The following is a 15,840-nucleotide window of genomic DNA, read 5'->3' on the forward strand; positions in this document are numbered from 1 at the left end:
TCCGAGCCGTCGGTCCCGGCTGCGGGAGGCGCCGCTGGTCCCGCTCCCGGCGGGGATCTCCCGTTCGGGGCGCGGGCTCCGTCCTCCTCTCTCCGCGTTGGGGTGATGATTTAGCGCTTTCTGTCCCATCTTGCCCCAGACTCCGTGGGCTAGTTTCCTTGTCGCTGCGAGGAAGCCGTACACGTGCACCCCGCTCCCCCTAACAAAAATAAGCGAACTAAAAACCTCCCCACATTTCTCAGCTGTTGAATTCACAGCCAATGTTTTTGCCGTCTTAACCGGAATGGGGAAAATATTGTGAGAGGTCTTTCTCCTGATCTGGGGGGAGCAGGGGGCAGAGTGTCTTTAACACGTGGATGTCGGGGATCGGTGTGCGCACCTCCGTCCCCGAAGGTGCCGCGGGGGAGCTGAGGCACGGAGCTCCAGAGGACAGCACACGGGCAGTGCCTGCTCTCTGGCGGGTGTTTGAGGTTTGTACCGCTGCCTAAAACATTCAGGTTTGCTCCATTTGTGCGTGCTCTCCTGGCTCTCGGAGCACTGGAAACTCACCTGCCGGCTCCTGCCCAGGTAACCTGTTCTGAATCTGTTTGCTGAGCTGCATCTCCCAAGCATTGCGTGTTTTTACTCTCAGTCTCACAGCTTCTTGTGGCTCCTTGTTGCAGGTGTGTTTGCTCCAGTCCTGGGAAGCTTCCTGAAGTTTCTCCTTCCAGGCAGGTTTGTGTGAGACCTCAGCTGCTGGTGGGATGTGTGAGATAAGTCTGAGTGGTCTAAAGGGACTCCAAAATGGGAAACATTAGATCTCCATGAGACATGGAGTTCCTGTTCCAGAAGAGCAGGCTTGCTGGCCCAGGAGGTTCTGCAGATTTAGAGATGGAAATGACAATCATGTAGCATAGGAAGCCCTCAGTGAACCATTTCCTTCACTTTATCTCTTTCTGTGCTTCTGTTCTTGCTCCCATGTGGGTTTCTCTGCAGCAAGGCAGAGAGACAGATGTTTGGAGAGCTGAGAAAAATCCAAGCTGGAAAAGAAAACAATTCTGCAAGTCTGTAGGCAGCATTTAATTCTCCCTTCTTCAATTCCAGCTGACATTGGCTAGAGAGACTCTTGCCTGGTTTCCCCCATCTGTGAACTGACCTGGCCAGACGGATGAGAAACCTCTGGGGCCAGACTGGCTGGGAAGGGCAAGGCAAGGGCAGTGAGGGATAGCAAGGACGTGGCAAATCCTCTGCCCAGCCCGTGATCTCCCTGCCTCCCTGCTTCAGCCATCAGGAACAGGCAAATGGCACAGGTTTCCACGTGTGTGGCTGTGTAATTTATCCTGGGTTTCACTCCTGTAAGGTTTAGTGAATTACCCTCTACATTCTTGTTGAGCAATCTGCCGTCAAACAGCTGCTTAATGCTGTTCAGTGCTCTGGGCTCTCTGTCCTTGTGGAAAGCCTGTCTTTCTAGAGCTGGAGAGAAGCTCTGGGCTCTTCTGCTATGGCTCTGTATGTGCCACGACATTCCTCAATCAATATTGCCAAAGTGCAGGGATTTTCCCTTTTGTCTTGTTCTTCCTTTCCTGACATTTGCCCAAATTTGGCATGCCAAATTTGTTTCGCAGCACGTGTCAAGCTCCCCTCACCTGGCAGATGTGGAGAAACCTGCTGAGGTGCCAGCCCTGAACTTGAGTTTTTCCCTCTGTGGAGAGTCCCAGGAAGGCAATGGGCATCCTCCAGAGTGCTGAGCTCCACAGGCACTTTGGCTGATTCCAGATCTGCAGCAGGACACAGAGATCAGTGACAATATGTGGAGCTCTGCACAGAACCTTTTTTGGGGTTTTTTTGCTATTTTTTCCCCTGTTGTGCAGTTTGCCAGTGACATGACAGTGCTGCTCAGAGGGCAAGCTGCTTGACTCTGGGGCTGTGTGTGCAGGGAATGGGGAGGAGGGTCCATGCACAGGCTGGGAGGCAGCTCTTTTCTTCCCCCTGAAAAGGAGCTGTAAGTCAGGGAAGCAGAAGGAAACATTCCTTCTGTGCCGGCAGCTCTTGTCCAGGGAGACGGAGCTGGAGGGAGGAAAGTCTTCACACACTTCCACACCAGTCTATTTTTAGGAGAGAAAGCTATTCAAGAGGGAAGTATTGATTTTCCTCCTTTCCACCTTGAATGTTCTGTTTATCATTTCCTTCAGTTTGTGTGTAATGCACCATCCACAAAGCTATTCTTGCTTCTCCCCTCGTGCCCCAACCAGCCGGGGATGTTCGGCCTTTGCTGAAAACATTTTTTGTTTGGCGCCTGAAGTCTTTGCATGCCCAGAAACTCATATTTTAAATCTAATCATGCTCCTTGGGAGCCAGAGTGTGTCTGTGTAAAACTTCACCACTGTCAGCTGAGAGAGGAGAGTGGTGACATGCAGGTGCAGAATCTCTCCTGCCTTCCCTGGGCTGACAAGGGCCAAATTCTCTCTCTGACAGTTCTTGTTTTACAGCAGCTGGAAGGAGCATGGGGGTGGTTGTGGGTTGGTTTTGATTTTGTGCTTCTTTTTGTTTGTGTGGTTTTTTTAGTTTTTTAATTTTTTTTTAATTGTGGGGTTTGTTTGCTTGTTTTGGGTTCTTTTGTTGGGTTTTTTTGTGGTTAGTTTTTGTTTTTTGGGTTTCTTTGTTTGTTTTTTTCCTGGTAGTGTCTGTTTATAGGCAAAAACCTGTGTCTCAAATAGTGTGAAAAAGCAATTGTGCTTTTTATAACGATTTTTTTTTCTGGGGGCTGGGATGCTGGTGAGTATTCTTTGCCCAGTATTACACAGGAGTAGTGAACATCACAGGTTTTGGGCACAGCACAGGTTCTCCTTGTGAGCCAGGGAAGGCCAGAGGAGCAGCTTGGCCACCCAGTGGTGCAGAAGCAGCTCAGCCTCTGGCCCTGGCAGTGATCAGATGGGAGCTGACCTGAGGGAGGGGGGATAAACTGGTCTGCAGGGACCTCAGTGCCATTAGTGACGGCTGGCAGGGTCACACGGTGTCACAGGGTGTCACACAGGGCTGTGGCAGTGTTTCCTGTGCAGCAGGCACACACAGCACTCTGGCCAGGGGGAGGGCTCTGTTCTGGACCCTCCTAGGCCAGCTTGTCCCCAGCTGTGCCGTGACCCTGGTGCAGCAGCGATGTGTGTCTGGCACTTGGGGCTGGCCCTGTGAGTGCAGCTCATCTCCTCAAAACCCAGCCAGATATCACAGGCTTATGAGACAAGATGGCCACACTGTTGGGTTTTTTTTTTTTCTGTTTCCTTTTTTTAAATTTTCTTTTTCCCAGAATTTTGTTCTTTGTACATGCACAGCCAGTGTGGTGGGAGCACAGAGTGCCACAGGAGCTTTAACCCTGGTCCTTGGGCTCAGCTGTTTCCCTGGCTGTATCTCCAAGAACATCTTTAGAAGCTGTGTGGAAAATAGGTGAGTTACTGTTCTGTCCTCATGTCTCACCAGAACTGGCTGACCTTCAAAACCTTTGCTGCAGAGACGCTCAGTCGTGCCAGGAGAGTCTTCTGGTGCAGCTCAGAGCCACATTTGTCAAGAACAAGCTCAGTTTTCTTCTCCCTGCCTGGGAGGACGGGGATGTGCTGACCCTCAGGGCAGGAGCAGATCATACCTGGTAGGCTGGGGTGGCCTGGGCAGGGACCAGCCCTGCCTCATCTTGGAGCTGCACAGAGTGAGGCTGTGCCACCAGAGACACAAGAGGTGCAATCATGGAACCACAGCATGGTTTGGGATGGTAGGACCTGTAAAGGCCATCTAATCCAGCCCCCTGCCATGGGAAGGGCCACCTCACAGTGTCCCAGGAGCTGCCAGCCCCAATGTCCAGCCTGGCCTTGGGCACTGCCAGGGATCCAGGGGCAGCCCCAGCTGCTCTGGGCACCCTGTGCCAGGGCCTGCCCACCCTCATTGTGTGCTGTTTTTTGTCTATATGTAGTCTCAGTCTGCTGCTTTTATTTTAAACTCATCATCCCTTGTCCTGTCATTACAGGCACTGCTAAAAATCTGTCCCCATCTTTCATGTAAGTTCCCTTTAGGTGCTGGAAGGGGCTCTAAGCTCTCCCCAGAGCCCTCTCTCCTCCAGGCTGAACAATTCCAGCTCTGCCAGCTTTCCTTGTAGCAGAGGTGTTCCAGACCTTTGGTTATGTTTGTGGTCTGGCTTCCACAGCTCCACATCCTTCCTGTGCTGGGTGTCAGGTGTGGGGGCAGCTCTGCAGGTGGGGTCTCACCTGAGCAGGGCAGAGGAACAGAATCCCCCTCCCCTGCTGCCCACGCTGGGGGCCAGGCCAGCACAAGGGGGTTTCTGGGTCCCAGCACACATGGCCAGGGCAGGGTGAGTTCTCAACCACCAGCACCCACAGAACTCCTTCTCCCAGGGCTGCTCCTGATCTGTCCCTCCCTCAGCAGAGCCCATCACTGCTGATGGGCATCCATTACAAGAAGTACTTGCAAAGATGCTTCCAAGAGCCCCTGTGGGTGAAGTGGGCGGCATCCAGGGTTTCACAGCAGCTTATGGCAACATCTGCTCAGGCATTTCCCTGTCAGCAGGTACAGGAGAGCTGCTGCTCCCCTCTGCTGCTCCTGCTGCCATGCTCTGCCAGGAGCTAACACCTTCAAACAAACATCAAGTGCCAAAAGTACCAGAAAAGCTTTTGCCCATCAAAAACTTTCCATTTGATGAATGAACACTTTCTATGAAAGATTGAAGTACTCTCCTGAACAGTGGGATTGGTTTTTCCTTGCTGGTCAGGTCTGTGCTGTGCATGCCCTGACACCACTGCCAGGTGGCTGCATGCTCTGGTATGAGCACTGACCTTCAGGCTGGCATTGCTCCTGAAGACCCAGAGCCACCCAGCCGGGTTTCAGTACAGATATTGAGGTGTTGGTCTCCATAAGGGTGAGGAGGCCATGAAAATCCCCGTGGAATCGCAGTTCCCTCCGCCTGAGCTGCAGGATCTCTGTGTATCAGGATCCCAGCTCAGTGGCGTGGGGCTTGGCTCAGAAACAGCTGCAGAAGGGACATCCCAGGACAGGGAGAGGTGCCAGCTGTGTGTGCCAGGTGAGTGATCCTGGTGACCCTGTCCTGCTCAGCCTGCTCAGTGTGCCCCGAGGATGCTGTGGGGAATGGGGCTGCTGTAGATTGTTTCAGGGAAATACCTGCCAAGCTATCTCCTCTAGGACACCTGTTGTTTGGCCCAAACACTCCAGGTTCCTGAAAGGACAGCATGTTTTCTTTCCTTAGCATTCCATCTGAGGGTTTTAAATATTTGTGTTCATCGTTCAGACTTTTCCTCCTTGTCCTACAGGTTAAGAGACTTTCTCTGGAAATTCTGTTTTGTGAAGCCCAGATAGAAAAGTCTGTCCTTTCTGCAGAGCAGCGAGGGGTCAGGGGTGAGGGGTGGAGCTGCAGATGGAGCTGCTGAGGAAGCACCTGAGGAGGATTGAGCAGGCACATCAGCAGCTGCAGGCACCCCAGCACAGGAGCCCCTGCAGGCACCACGGTCCCCGTGGCTCAGAGGGAGCGTTGGGGTGTTTGGGGGAGAGCCAGAGCTCTTTTGAGCGGAGAGGTGAGGCAGAGGGCAGCTGCAGCTGCTGCCACATGAGTGTTACAGGTGGTGGAACAAGGGCTGAGGGGACACACCAGCAGGAGCTGTGTCTGCTCAGGCTGCTTGGAGAGATCCTGGCTCTGTGTTGTGGGCTGCAGAGCTGCTGGGTGTCTGCTCCTCCTGTGGTCACCTCCTGGTCACCCCTGAGAAGGGGTCACATCTCCTATCAGCTCTAATTTCTGGAAGCACCACTGGATCACCAGGTCCCCATTTGTGGTTCAGAGGAGCCTGCAGCCACGCTGGAGGAGCAAGCTGAATGTGTTGTATGAGGATGAGAGTTCCTAGTGCCAGAGCTGCTGAAGGACTGAATTTCATCCATATTCTGCCCTGAGCTGAGCAGGCAGGGAGCACAACAGGCAGGAGTGGCTTCCTGTGAGGAGCTCGCCATGCGAGTCCTGCCCTCCCTTCTTGGCTGGAAAATGAGAGCTGGGGGAGTGCTGCTGCCTGGAAAGGTGCTGAGGGGAACAGGTCCGGGTTTTGTTGAGACTCAGTTTTCCATGCCTCATTTCTGTGAGTTTCCAGCCATCTCTGCTGTTCACAGGGTAACTTACTGGTATTTCTGTTACAGCACCACCTCTGCCATGGAGCAGCAGCCCGCTGTCCCAGTATGACAGAGCAGGTCCCTGAGGCACAGAACTCCCAGTCCCAGCAGAAGACACGAGGGAGGAGGTCAGGACGTACACAACTCCTAGGCTGGTCAGAAGGCACACTGTGAAAGGTGGATATAACAGTTTTGGGTTTGAAATACAAAGAGCTGATGTTCTTCACCACTTGTGGCGGACGCAGGAATAATTTGTTTCATTTTGTGTTAGGTTCTGTCACAGCCCACGGTTCTTCCCAGGGTTAGAGCTCAGAGTATTGGCAGAGGAGCATGGCTGCAGTGCCTTGCAAGGCACACTGTTAGGGTGTGCAATTACCACTGCAATTACCACCACCTCCGAAAGAAGCCCGTGGATCCATGAAATCCATGGAAAAGGAATGCAGAGGGCCCTGCCATGGAAGGGTAGCACAGCGTGACCATGACAGGGATGACCAAAAGCACCGAGCAGAGGAGGCTGGGTGGGCAGGGGGTTCCAGGAGTGTCACCCTCAGGTGCCACCCCCTGTTGGAGCTCTGGTCTGCACAAGGTGCCAGCAGATCTCCTTGTATTGAAAATGGGTTGTTGCAAATTGTGCAAATTTGGTAACTCTGAAAGCTGTCCAGAAGAATTCCTCAGTCAGTGTCATTCTGTCTTCCTGTGATTTCTGTCACTTCCAGGTAAATGGGAGATTTGGAGACTAGCTTAATCCATACACGAAAAACATGTAGAATAGAGCAAATGGTAGCAAAATGGCTTCATCGCTCTCGGGACAGCGCACCCAGGTAAGTGTGGTGTTGTGGAAGGAACAGCTACGGTCGCCTTTGGTCAGAGACACCTCGAGGCTGCTCCCAGTGAACAGGGGCTGCAGATCTTACTCATTCTTTCTGCTGCTCTTGGGAAACATGCACACAGAAAAAGAAAAGCAACAGTGTTTTTAAGCAACCCCCTTGGCTTCCAGGGACAGGTGTTCCTGCCTTGCTCTGCTGTGGCTTGGTGAGGAAGAAATACAGCATTGCTCCATGTGAAACTTGCACTTCTTGAAGATGGGGTCATGCTTCTCCTTGTGGGCCCACATTTTTGGGCAAGACTAGGTAGCATTTGCCAGGGATCCACAGCTGCTTTCCTTCCCTGAGCTCTGAGAGTCGACATTAGGGTGGACATAGAGCGGACATCCGTAAGGTGGAGTGGATCCCAGCAGATGCCGAGAGCTGTGCGTTCTCTCGCTGCCTCCTGGCTGCAGGTGCTGCTGTTCCCTGGGGATGGAGGTCATGGCTTGTGGTGGGGCACACCTGGGCCTCTCCTTCCATGTGACCACTGGGCTGGGATGACTGGAAGTTGTGGTCACAGCCAGGCTGGTGTCCTCAGCTTCCTGCAGAGCCCAGGGAGTCGCTGCTGGCTGCAGAGCCGGGCGCAGGAGGCAGCGCCGCAGCCCCTCGAGAGCGGGGAGCCGTGCAGATCCGGGCCCTTGGACAGACTGTCCCTGGCTGTATCGTGTTTAATCCTCTCTCTGATCTGCAGGGACAGCGTGCCTGTGATGGACAGTGCGGGGGACAGCGCAGCCCAGCCCCCCAGCCGGGTCAAAGTGACCGTCACCGTCTACAAGGACCTGGTCCTGCAGCACTACGGCTTCGAGATCTGCCCAGGCCTTCCCCTGACCATTGCATCGGTCACTGCAGGTGTGTCCCCCCCGGAGGGAGCCCAGCATGGTGGCAGCTGGTGTTAGGATAAGCTCCTGGCAGGGTTGGTGGGTTCTGAGGTGGGTTTGGTGTGTGAGCCCCAAGCACGGCAGCAGAAGCCCCGGTGCCTGTGGCACACAGAGCGCTGGGATGTGCCCCAGGTCCCACAGGCTGGAGCCAAGGCAGATCCACACAGGTCCTTCACCTGTGCTGGCTCAGTGCTGACCTTCCTGAATCACAGAGCTGCTCAAAGCAAAGCCTCTTCTGGTGTTTTATCTGAGATGCAGAGGAAGAATTTAATCTTATCTTGGAGAACTTCATCTTATTCCACTGTGGCTGTGGTGATCTGTTGCTGAACAGACCCTATAATACAGAGAGGTTTGCTGCTGGGTGCAGGCAGTGCTGAAATCAAGCAGATCAACTCCTCTGATCTCTTCTAGCTATAGAAGGGAGGGGTGTAACTCAAAAACTCTGATTCTGTTTCTTATTTATATTTTACTTTTTCAATGGGTGCAGAAAACCACGTGGTTTTTACCTGTTGTGAGTGTGGCAGCCCTGTTTGGAGATGGCTGGAGCTCTGGACCCAGGGCATGTACCCTCTGTCACCTCCCACTTCTCTTTATACCCCTTCCCATGTGAAACAGTGAAATTATCTGAGAGTTGTGGGGTGTAAGAGGTGGGGTTTTCTCTGCTGTGCTTCTCTTTCCTCCTAATCAGAAAAGATGAACATTGAACCAAAGCTGAGTCACAAAACCCCTGCCCTTCTGACCCAGTGCTTTGCTAATGGGAGCCCGGGTACATGGCCCAGTGCAGTGTGTGGTGGGCTGTGCCAAGGGGACAGGCATATGCTGGAGGACACAGGCAGGGACACACCAGGTGGTGTCAGCACCCAGGGCCCTTCAGCCCCTTTTATTTTGCCATCCAGATGTGGTTGTTGAGGGAGGCAGGTGCTGGGAGGGACGAGGAGCTGCCACTGAGAGTCTCTGGACATCCCTAGTGCAGGTGTGGCACTTGGGGACATTAGTTAGTGGTGGGCCTGGGAGTGTGGGATTAATGGATGGACCTCATCACCTGGGGGGGCTTTTCCATCTGCCAGCTGCTGTGGGGCCGTGTGGGGGCTCACGCTGTGCTGGTCCCGCAGGGAGCACGGCCGAGGGGAAGCTGCAGCCGGGTGACCAGCTCCTCGCCATCAACTCCAGCAGCGTGGACAGCGTGTCCGTGGAGCGGGCAGCCAGCATCATCAGGTGTGCGCTGTCCCGGTGCCCGGCCGGCCGGAGGGGCGGGGGCCCTGGCTGACCGCCTGTGTCCATTGCAGGGAGGCCGGAGATGAGCTGCTCCTGACCGTCCTGCGCTGCCCGTCCGTAAGTGGCCCTTCCTCGGCTCGCACGGCTCCCTTGGGCACGGCCACGGCGTGGCCAGGCTGGCTGTGAGGGCTGGCCACGGCCGTGTGGGTGCCCTGAGCATCCTCTGCCGCCCCTCACACCCCTGGAGCGGGCTTGGGAAGAGCGGGCAGTGACTCCTCACCCTGGTGCGGGGCCAGGCTGGCCTGTGGCATGGGCTGCAGGGAGAGACTCTGCTTCCTGCACCCTGTGCGCTCTGGAAGCTCTGGATGTGCCTGGGGGCTCCTCCCAAATCCCATCCTCAGTCCCTGGGATGTGTCCTCAGGGCAGGATGGGGCTGGGGCTGGCCAGGGGCACTTCTGACAGGTGAAGGATTGGCTCTGCTGGGAGCTCTGTAGGAGGACACTGAGGGATTCACTACTGTACCTGGGGACCATCATACTTTACAGGCTGTTTGTGCACAGGGACTTGGCATTTGTGCGGAGTTCCTGAGCACACGTGGTGTCTTGTGAGCCCGACAGGACCCTGCCACGCTGAGAGCAGGGCTGTGTGACACCAGCGCTGCGTGGCCACCTTCCCTTTGTCACCTTTGCAGTTTTCTGGTTTGCAGAACTCGGGGAAGCCCAGCGGGGCTGGGAAGAGCTGCACACCTGGGCAGGCAGGGTCTGTCCGTCCGCGCCAGGCTCTCCCTGTGTCGGGTTCGGCACAGCCCCACTGCAGCCCGGCTGTTGTGTGGGGTGCCCAGCTGTTGTGTGGGGTGCCCAGCTGTTGTGTGTGGGGTGCCCAGATGTTGTGTGTGGATGCCCAGCTGTTGTGTGGGGTCCCAGCTGTTGTGTGGGGTGTCAGATGTTGTGTGTGGGTGCCCAGATGTTGTGTGGGGTGCCCAGATGTTGTGTGGGTGCCCAGCTGTTGTGTGGGGTGTGGGGGAACAGCTGGGCACTGCAGCTGGTTCCCGTGCAGGTGTGTGACACACAGGGGACACACAGGGGACAGCCTGTGGCACTGGCCACACGCGCTGGCAGCCAGGGCAGGGCTCAGCAGCTGCCCGGGCAGGGCTGGCCGTGGAGAGGCTCCCCAAAACACCTCGGTATGTGGGGCCAGGCGAGCAGGGGCGGTGAGCTGTGCCCCTGCCCTCGCTGGGACTCCGCTCCTCCCGCGGCTGCTGCCCCGAACAAACTCGGCTGTGGTTTCAGGGTGGCCCCAAGTCATCGTTCCTGACCGCAGAGAAGAGGGCCAGGCTGAAAACAAACCCGGTCAAAGTGCGCTTTGCGGAGGAGGTGCTGCTGAACGGACACTCCCAGGTGAGGGCAGCGGGCCGGGAGGGACCAGGGGATGCGGGGCTCTCCCGGGGCTCTCCCGGGGCTCTCCCGGGGCTCTCCCGGGGCTCTCCCGGGGCTGGGGCACGGTGGCTGGGGCTCTCCGTGCCGCTCTGCCCTGCCCATGCTGATCCGGGCAGGGAGGGAGCGCTGGCCTCTCTGCCGGGCTTTGTCTTTGATGTGTTTACCGGGACTGATGGGAAGCACCCACACGCACTGCTTCTGTCCAGTTCCCCCGTCAGACCTGAAACCATTCCTTCACCACTGCAGGGGGCACTTTTCATCTCTTGAGGCGCTAATCCATCCCTGGTGAGCCCACAGTGAGGTGTGGGCACGACAAATGCTGACCCAGAGGCGAGAGGCGAGCTGTGATGTGTGTGCCAGGTTTATGTGCTGCCGGAGTCACCGGGCTGTCCCCTCCTGGGGACAGGGCACACCACCCTCAGAGGGCTTGTCACTGCTCCCTTTGCCTTGCTGTTAGGTGTGGCGGTGTTCTCAAAGCTGACAGGGTGGCAGCTTGTTCCCACGTCCCTGTGGAGGGTTCCACAGCTGTAGCTGAGCTGTGTGGGGTGAGCTGGGTCACAGCTTGCTGCAGGCTGCTGCAAACCCATCACCGGGCTCCTGGTGCTGCTGGCAGCTGAGCTGAGAGCACTCCTGTTCTCCCCAAGGTGTGAACAGCTCCTGAACATCTCCTCTTCCTTCTGGGTAACTTTCTAAGCTCACTGGGGTCAGCTGGGGTCAGCTGGGAGTCATTTCTTTCTGTCAACCTTTCTTTCTGTCCTTCAGAATGAAAAAACTCTGTGGTCGAAATGCCCCTCTCTGGCCCCCTGCTCCTCGGTGCTGTTCAGTTGTCCAGGTCTGGACCAAGCCTTTCTGCTTTGCACCAATGACAAACGACCACTGTGCCCTTTTCCTTGTCCCTCCCTGTCTGTCCCCTGTTCCCTGTCGCAGGTGGAGCTCTCCTGATGCAGCTGAGAGCCCTCCCAGGGCAGGTGTTTGCTCTCTTTCCCTTGCACACGGGCAGAGGTGCATCCAGAGGTGCCAGGGCTGTCACCTGCCCGCAGGGCGGTCACGGTGTGATTGCGCGGGGGGACCCCTCTCCTCCTGCTCCCTGCAGGGCAGGAGAGGGCCAGCTGTGCCTCCAGATGTTTGCCAGTGTCTCTCTGGGCCCTGGGATCCTTCCCTTCCTGACACACTGCTGCAGGACGTGTCCCTGCCCTCCCAGGGCTGTGTTCACAGGTGACAGGGCTCTGGTGACACGGCACAGGTGACAGGGCTCTGGGGACACGGCACTGGTGACACGGCACAGGTGACACAGCTGTCTTGGATCCTGCCTGGGCAGGGGGCAGCGGGGCCCTCCCTGGGGCAGCATCCAGGCATCAGATCCCTCCTGCTGATGTGACACCCAGGCCACCGGGCAGGGAATGGGGAAGGGGAGCAGGGAGTGGCCCCAGGCAGAGATGATTGAGAGCTTTGGGCAGGACTGGCCATGGGACACAGGCAGACCCGAAATCACCAGCAGACCCTGCTTTTCTCGCAGCTGGGGTTGGCTCAGGCGTCTGCCTGGAGGTTCCAGGAGCTGTAGCTGGGCACTGGTGGCACAGCCCGTGAGGTCTCAGCTCTGCCTGTCGCTGGCTGATCTCAGGGATGCTCTCCTGACCCTGGAAAAGGACCTGTCTTGGGAGTCTAAAGAAGGCAGCCGTGGAGGGAATGCTGCACTCTGTGCGTCCCTAAAGCCTCTGTCAGCGCTGTGCTGAGCTAATCCTGCCTCTGCGGGTGCAGAGGAGGGACACAATCACTGTTTAGATTGCTTTTCATTTAATGACAGCATAAAGGTAGCAGAAATTAATTCAGGTGCTGGTGTTAGATTCCCTTTTCACCATCTGGACATGTAACCTGTTTTGAGCGGTGAACTATTAGCACAAAGGAAGAATAAATTTGTTGCATATTTATTTCTTTCTGGAAAAGCAATATGCACTACAGCAGCCCTGAGTGCTTTAGGGCTGCTCTCCTTTCCACGGGCTGACGTACGAAGGCAGCCAAAATGGGCATTATGGTCCTGAAAACTGTACGGCCTCCAGTTTCAGTAAATACACTGCTCTTGTCATGCTAATGGAGCACGGCTAAGTGATCCTTGTGGCGACGGGAAGGATCCCAGCGGCTGCGTTCTGCAGCTGAAACCCGACACTCCAGGTCGGGAACATGAATTGTTAATGAGCCTCGCTGCTGTCCTGCCTCCGCTTTCTGCAGACCGGTGATGTATTTCTACATCACGGAGCAATCTGCAGGGGCCGGGTCCCCGGGGACAGGGCAGGGTAATTAGCAGCTGTGAGCTGGGCTGGACCAGCCCTACCCCGACAGGACAGGAAGGGCACGGCCGGGGAGGCTTTCAGGGTTAATTCATTGTAGCTTCTGACAGCCTTCACAGAGAGAGAGAAACCTCTCCGGGTGTTCTGGCTGGGTAATTGTGTCTGACCAGGAGAGCGCTGGTAATTTGTGCAGATGTTAAGTTTGGCTGTGCCTGGCCCCCCTCAGCAGGGAACTGCGGCACGGGAGACGCGGCACAGCCGGTGTACAGCAGCATCACTGTCCTGGAGCTGCTGGAGGACCCAGCACCTCTCAAATGTGTTTGGGCTAGTTAAAGAGCGCTAGAAAAAGGAGCAGCAGCATTCTCTTGCTTCTCCGTGGCGACTGAAAGCAGCTTGAACCCCACAAAGTGGGTATGAGAGGAGCAAGGACAGGATTCAGAGGAGGTTTTTTTTAGCTCTGACAGCACTTCCAGGGTGTGTGGGCTCTCTGTCTAGGGGGACCAGGGCTGTGAGATTTGTGACACGAGGCACAGTAAATGAAACACAGGAGAGATCATCTTAACACCGTTCTTAACCCTGAGACTCTCTTGAGGAGTAGATGAAGCCTTTAGGTGGTGTGCTGGTCCCAGAACATGGAAAAGACATGCTGAGTTGGACCTCCAGGAGCAGAGGAGTAAACCTGCTCAGAGCTGAGCAACCAGGGCAGCAGTGGTGGAACTGGGAAGGGAGGTGCAGGCATCCTCTGCTGAGGGGCTGAGCTGGAGGCTGCAAGGTGACCAGGCTGCCCCAGGAGGACAGAAGCCAAGTCCCCAGACTCTCCTTGAAGCACCCGACAGAGATGCTCTTGCTGAGGGTGTCCTCGTCTTGTCCCAGGTGTTGGGGCCTATCTCAGGACTCTTTGGTGGCGTCACCTCCTGCTCAGGAGGTGCCAGGGTCACACAGCTCAGGGCAGCAGCGCTGTGTTTGACACAGAGTGTGCAGCTGTGGGCAGCACCTGCGGTGGGGCTGGTGTCAGAGTGGGGGTCCCTGGTGATGGGTGAGGGGAAGATCCTTTTCTGGAGGCACTGCTGGGTTTTGGTGATGAGCAGGGAGGATGACTTTCTGCTTTCAGTGCCGGCCGGATCCTGCTGTGCCGCTGGGAAGGGAACGGTGCTCCCAGGCCACGTGCAGCCGCTGCACTGCCCGGAGTGTTACGGTAAAGGCATTTGTTGTGCTGTCTTTCTGTCATTCTGTGCCAGAAACATAATCAGGAGTAAAGCTTGGTGCCATGGAAGAGGGTGCCAAGGTAGAGGAGGATTTTCCTGGATGCCAGGACTTGCAGTGCCAGGCAGAGCAGCTGGTGCCCGCAGGTTGGATGCCCGAGGGTCCAGCTGCTGCTTCTGTTCTGCAGGGGAGCTCCCTCCTGTTCATGCCCAACGTTCTCAAGGTGTACCTGGAGAACGGACAGACAAAGGCATTCAGGTTTGAGAGGAGCACCACTGTGAAGGTAAGGATGCTCACGGGCTGTCCCCACCACCCCAGTCCAGCCCACTGGTGCAGCTGTGGGCATGGCCCCTGCAGCCTCCCAGGGCATTGTCCAGCTGCTGGCACTGCTGGGTTCTCCCAGAGTGTCCCACTGCCTCGTTTCTGTCCTGGTGAGGATGTTCCCCTCTGGAGACATGAGCACTGATTAACGCCCTCAGGTGAAAGTGCAGCGCCCTTTCCCAGGAGGGAGTGATCCTCCTGGAGGAAGAGTGATCATCCCTCGGTGCTTGGGGCACCACACACAGACAGGTTGCCATCATCCCCTGAAAACATGATGCTGCTCTGCAGAGCCGCTGAGCCAGCCCTTCCCATACCTGCTGTGCTTGCACACAGCCTTACACACCTCCAGGTTTCCTGGCCTGATCGTTGCAGCTGCTCAGAGTTTACGTTTGACTTACTAAGATCTGGCCATGGCCAGGGGCTGGAGGCCATGAATTACATAAGGGACAGGTTGTGTCCTGCACCAGTGCAGAATCAGTGGGAGAGATTCACGATGGACAGACATCCCAGGGCTGTCAGGCTGAAAGTGTGTTTAGGGGAAACACAAGGAGATTTCATTTATCATGCAGTGAAAACTTCCCTCAGGAAAAGGAGGAGTTTGTCTAGCTCATTCAAGCTCCACAAAGCCATTGTGGTCTCCCAGGCAAGTAAGTGTCTTTAAGTCTTTTGGCTTGCAGGGTCTAGAAAAAGAAAATAGTGATGAAAGGAAAGGAAAGGGGAAAGGAAAGGGGAAAGGAAAGGGAAAAGGAAAGTTGTAAAGAGATATTTGAATGCCTATCCCCAAGGGTTTAATGTCTAAAGGATGGATTAGCTCTTTGACTTGAGTTTCTCAGCTGTGACATGGAATAAGATTTCCCAGTTTTTAATGGCAGCCCTCACAAATACCCTGGAGAAACACCTAAATGAGTAAAATGCCCAAGTTAGATCCTTTCAGAGGTTCCTCTAGATCTTGAGACATCCTGGCTTAAAACTGAGTTGGGTCAAACAATTATGCTTGCCTCAAGAGGCTTGAGTGAGTTTCAATTTGTCCTCAGTCAAGCCTGAGGTGATTTTTTTTTTGGCAAAAGTACACCTTGTTACTTCCATAACAGTTAGAATATTGACAGAATTCTCTATTACAAAGTGAAACACTGGTGTCAGGCAGAGTTGGTAAGATTTTTACAATTATGGTCTCAAATTCTTGTTTATTGGAGAGAAGTGTTTTTCACCAGTTCTGTTTAGTTTCTTCACAAATCACAGAGTCACAGACTGATTTGGGTTGGAAGAGACCTTAGAGACCATCCAGTTCCAACCTCCTACCATGGGCAGGGGCACCTCCCGCTTGCTTCAAGTCCTGCCCAGCCTGGCCTTGGGTGCTTCCAGGGATCCCAAGTGTTGCAGAGTTCTAGAAAGCTGGAATAACAAACACAGCAAACACCTAGGTCCAGTGTGACAGAAAGTGCCCAGCACCACCCAGCTGAACACTGTAAAACTCGGAGTGAGGCAGCTC

At 55.3% G+C, this 15,840-nt stretch overlaps 1 protein-coding gene across 3 annotated transcripts in view; it reads left to right on the forward strand.

The window, feature by feature from the left end:
- Positions 1-15,840, forward strand: part of FRMPD1 (FERM and PDZ domain containing 1) — a 26,780-nt gene continuing 10,940 nt past the window's right edge. The window contains exons 1-10 of one of the 3 annotated variants that reach the window (XM_033520595.1): positions 1-714; positions 3,309-3,420; positions 6,175-6,324; positions 6,864-6,968; positions 7,705-7,862; positions 9,004-9,106; positions 9,178-9,223; positions 10,396-10,503; positions 13,939-14,022; positions 14,218-14,313. In XM_033520595.1, the coding sequence (XP_033376486.1) occupies positions 6,868-6,968; positions 7,705-7,862; positions 9,004-9,106; positions 9,178-9,223; positions 10,396-10,503; positions 13,939-14,022; positions 14,218-14,313 (696 nt within the window). In that variant the 5' untranslated portion in view covers positions 1-714; positions 3,309-3,420; positions 6,175-6,324; positions 6,864-6,867. Of the gene's footprint in view, positions 715-3,268; positions 3,421-6,174; positions 6,325-6,863; positions 6,969-7,704; positions 7,863-9,003; positions 9,107-9,177; positions 9,224-10,395; positions 10,504-13,938; positions 14,023-14,217; positions 14,314-15,840 lie in introns of those variants that run through there. The other 2 variants (XM_015615444.3, XM_033520596.1) reach the window with 2 other exon arrangements.

This window comes from Parus major, chromosome Z (genome assembly GCF_001522545.3).
Source record: "Parus major isolate Abel chromosome Z, Parus_major1.1, whole genome shotgun sequence".
NCBI classification, from domain to species: domain Eukaryota; kingdom Metazoa; phylum Chordata; class Aves; order Passeriformes; family Paridae; genus Parus; species Parus major.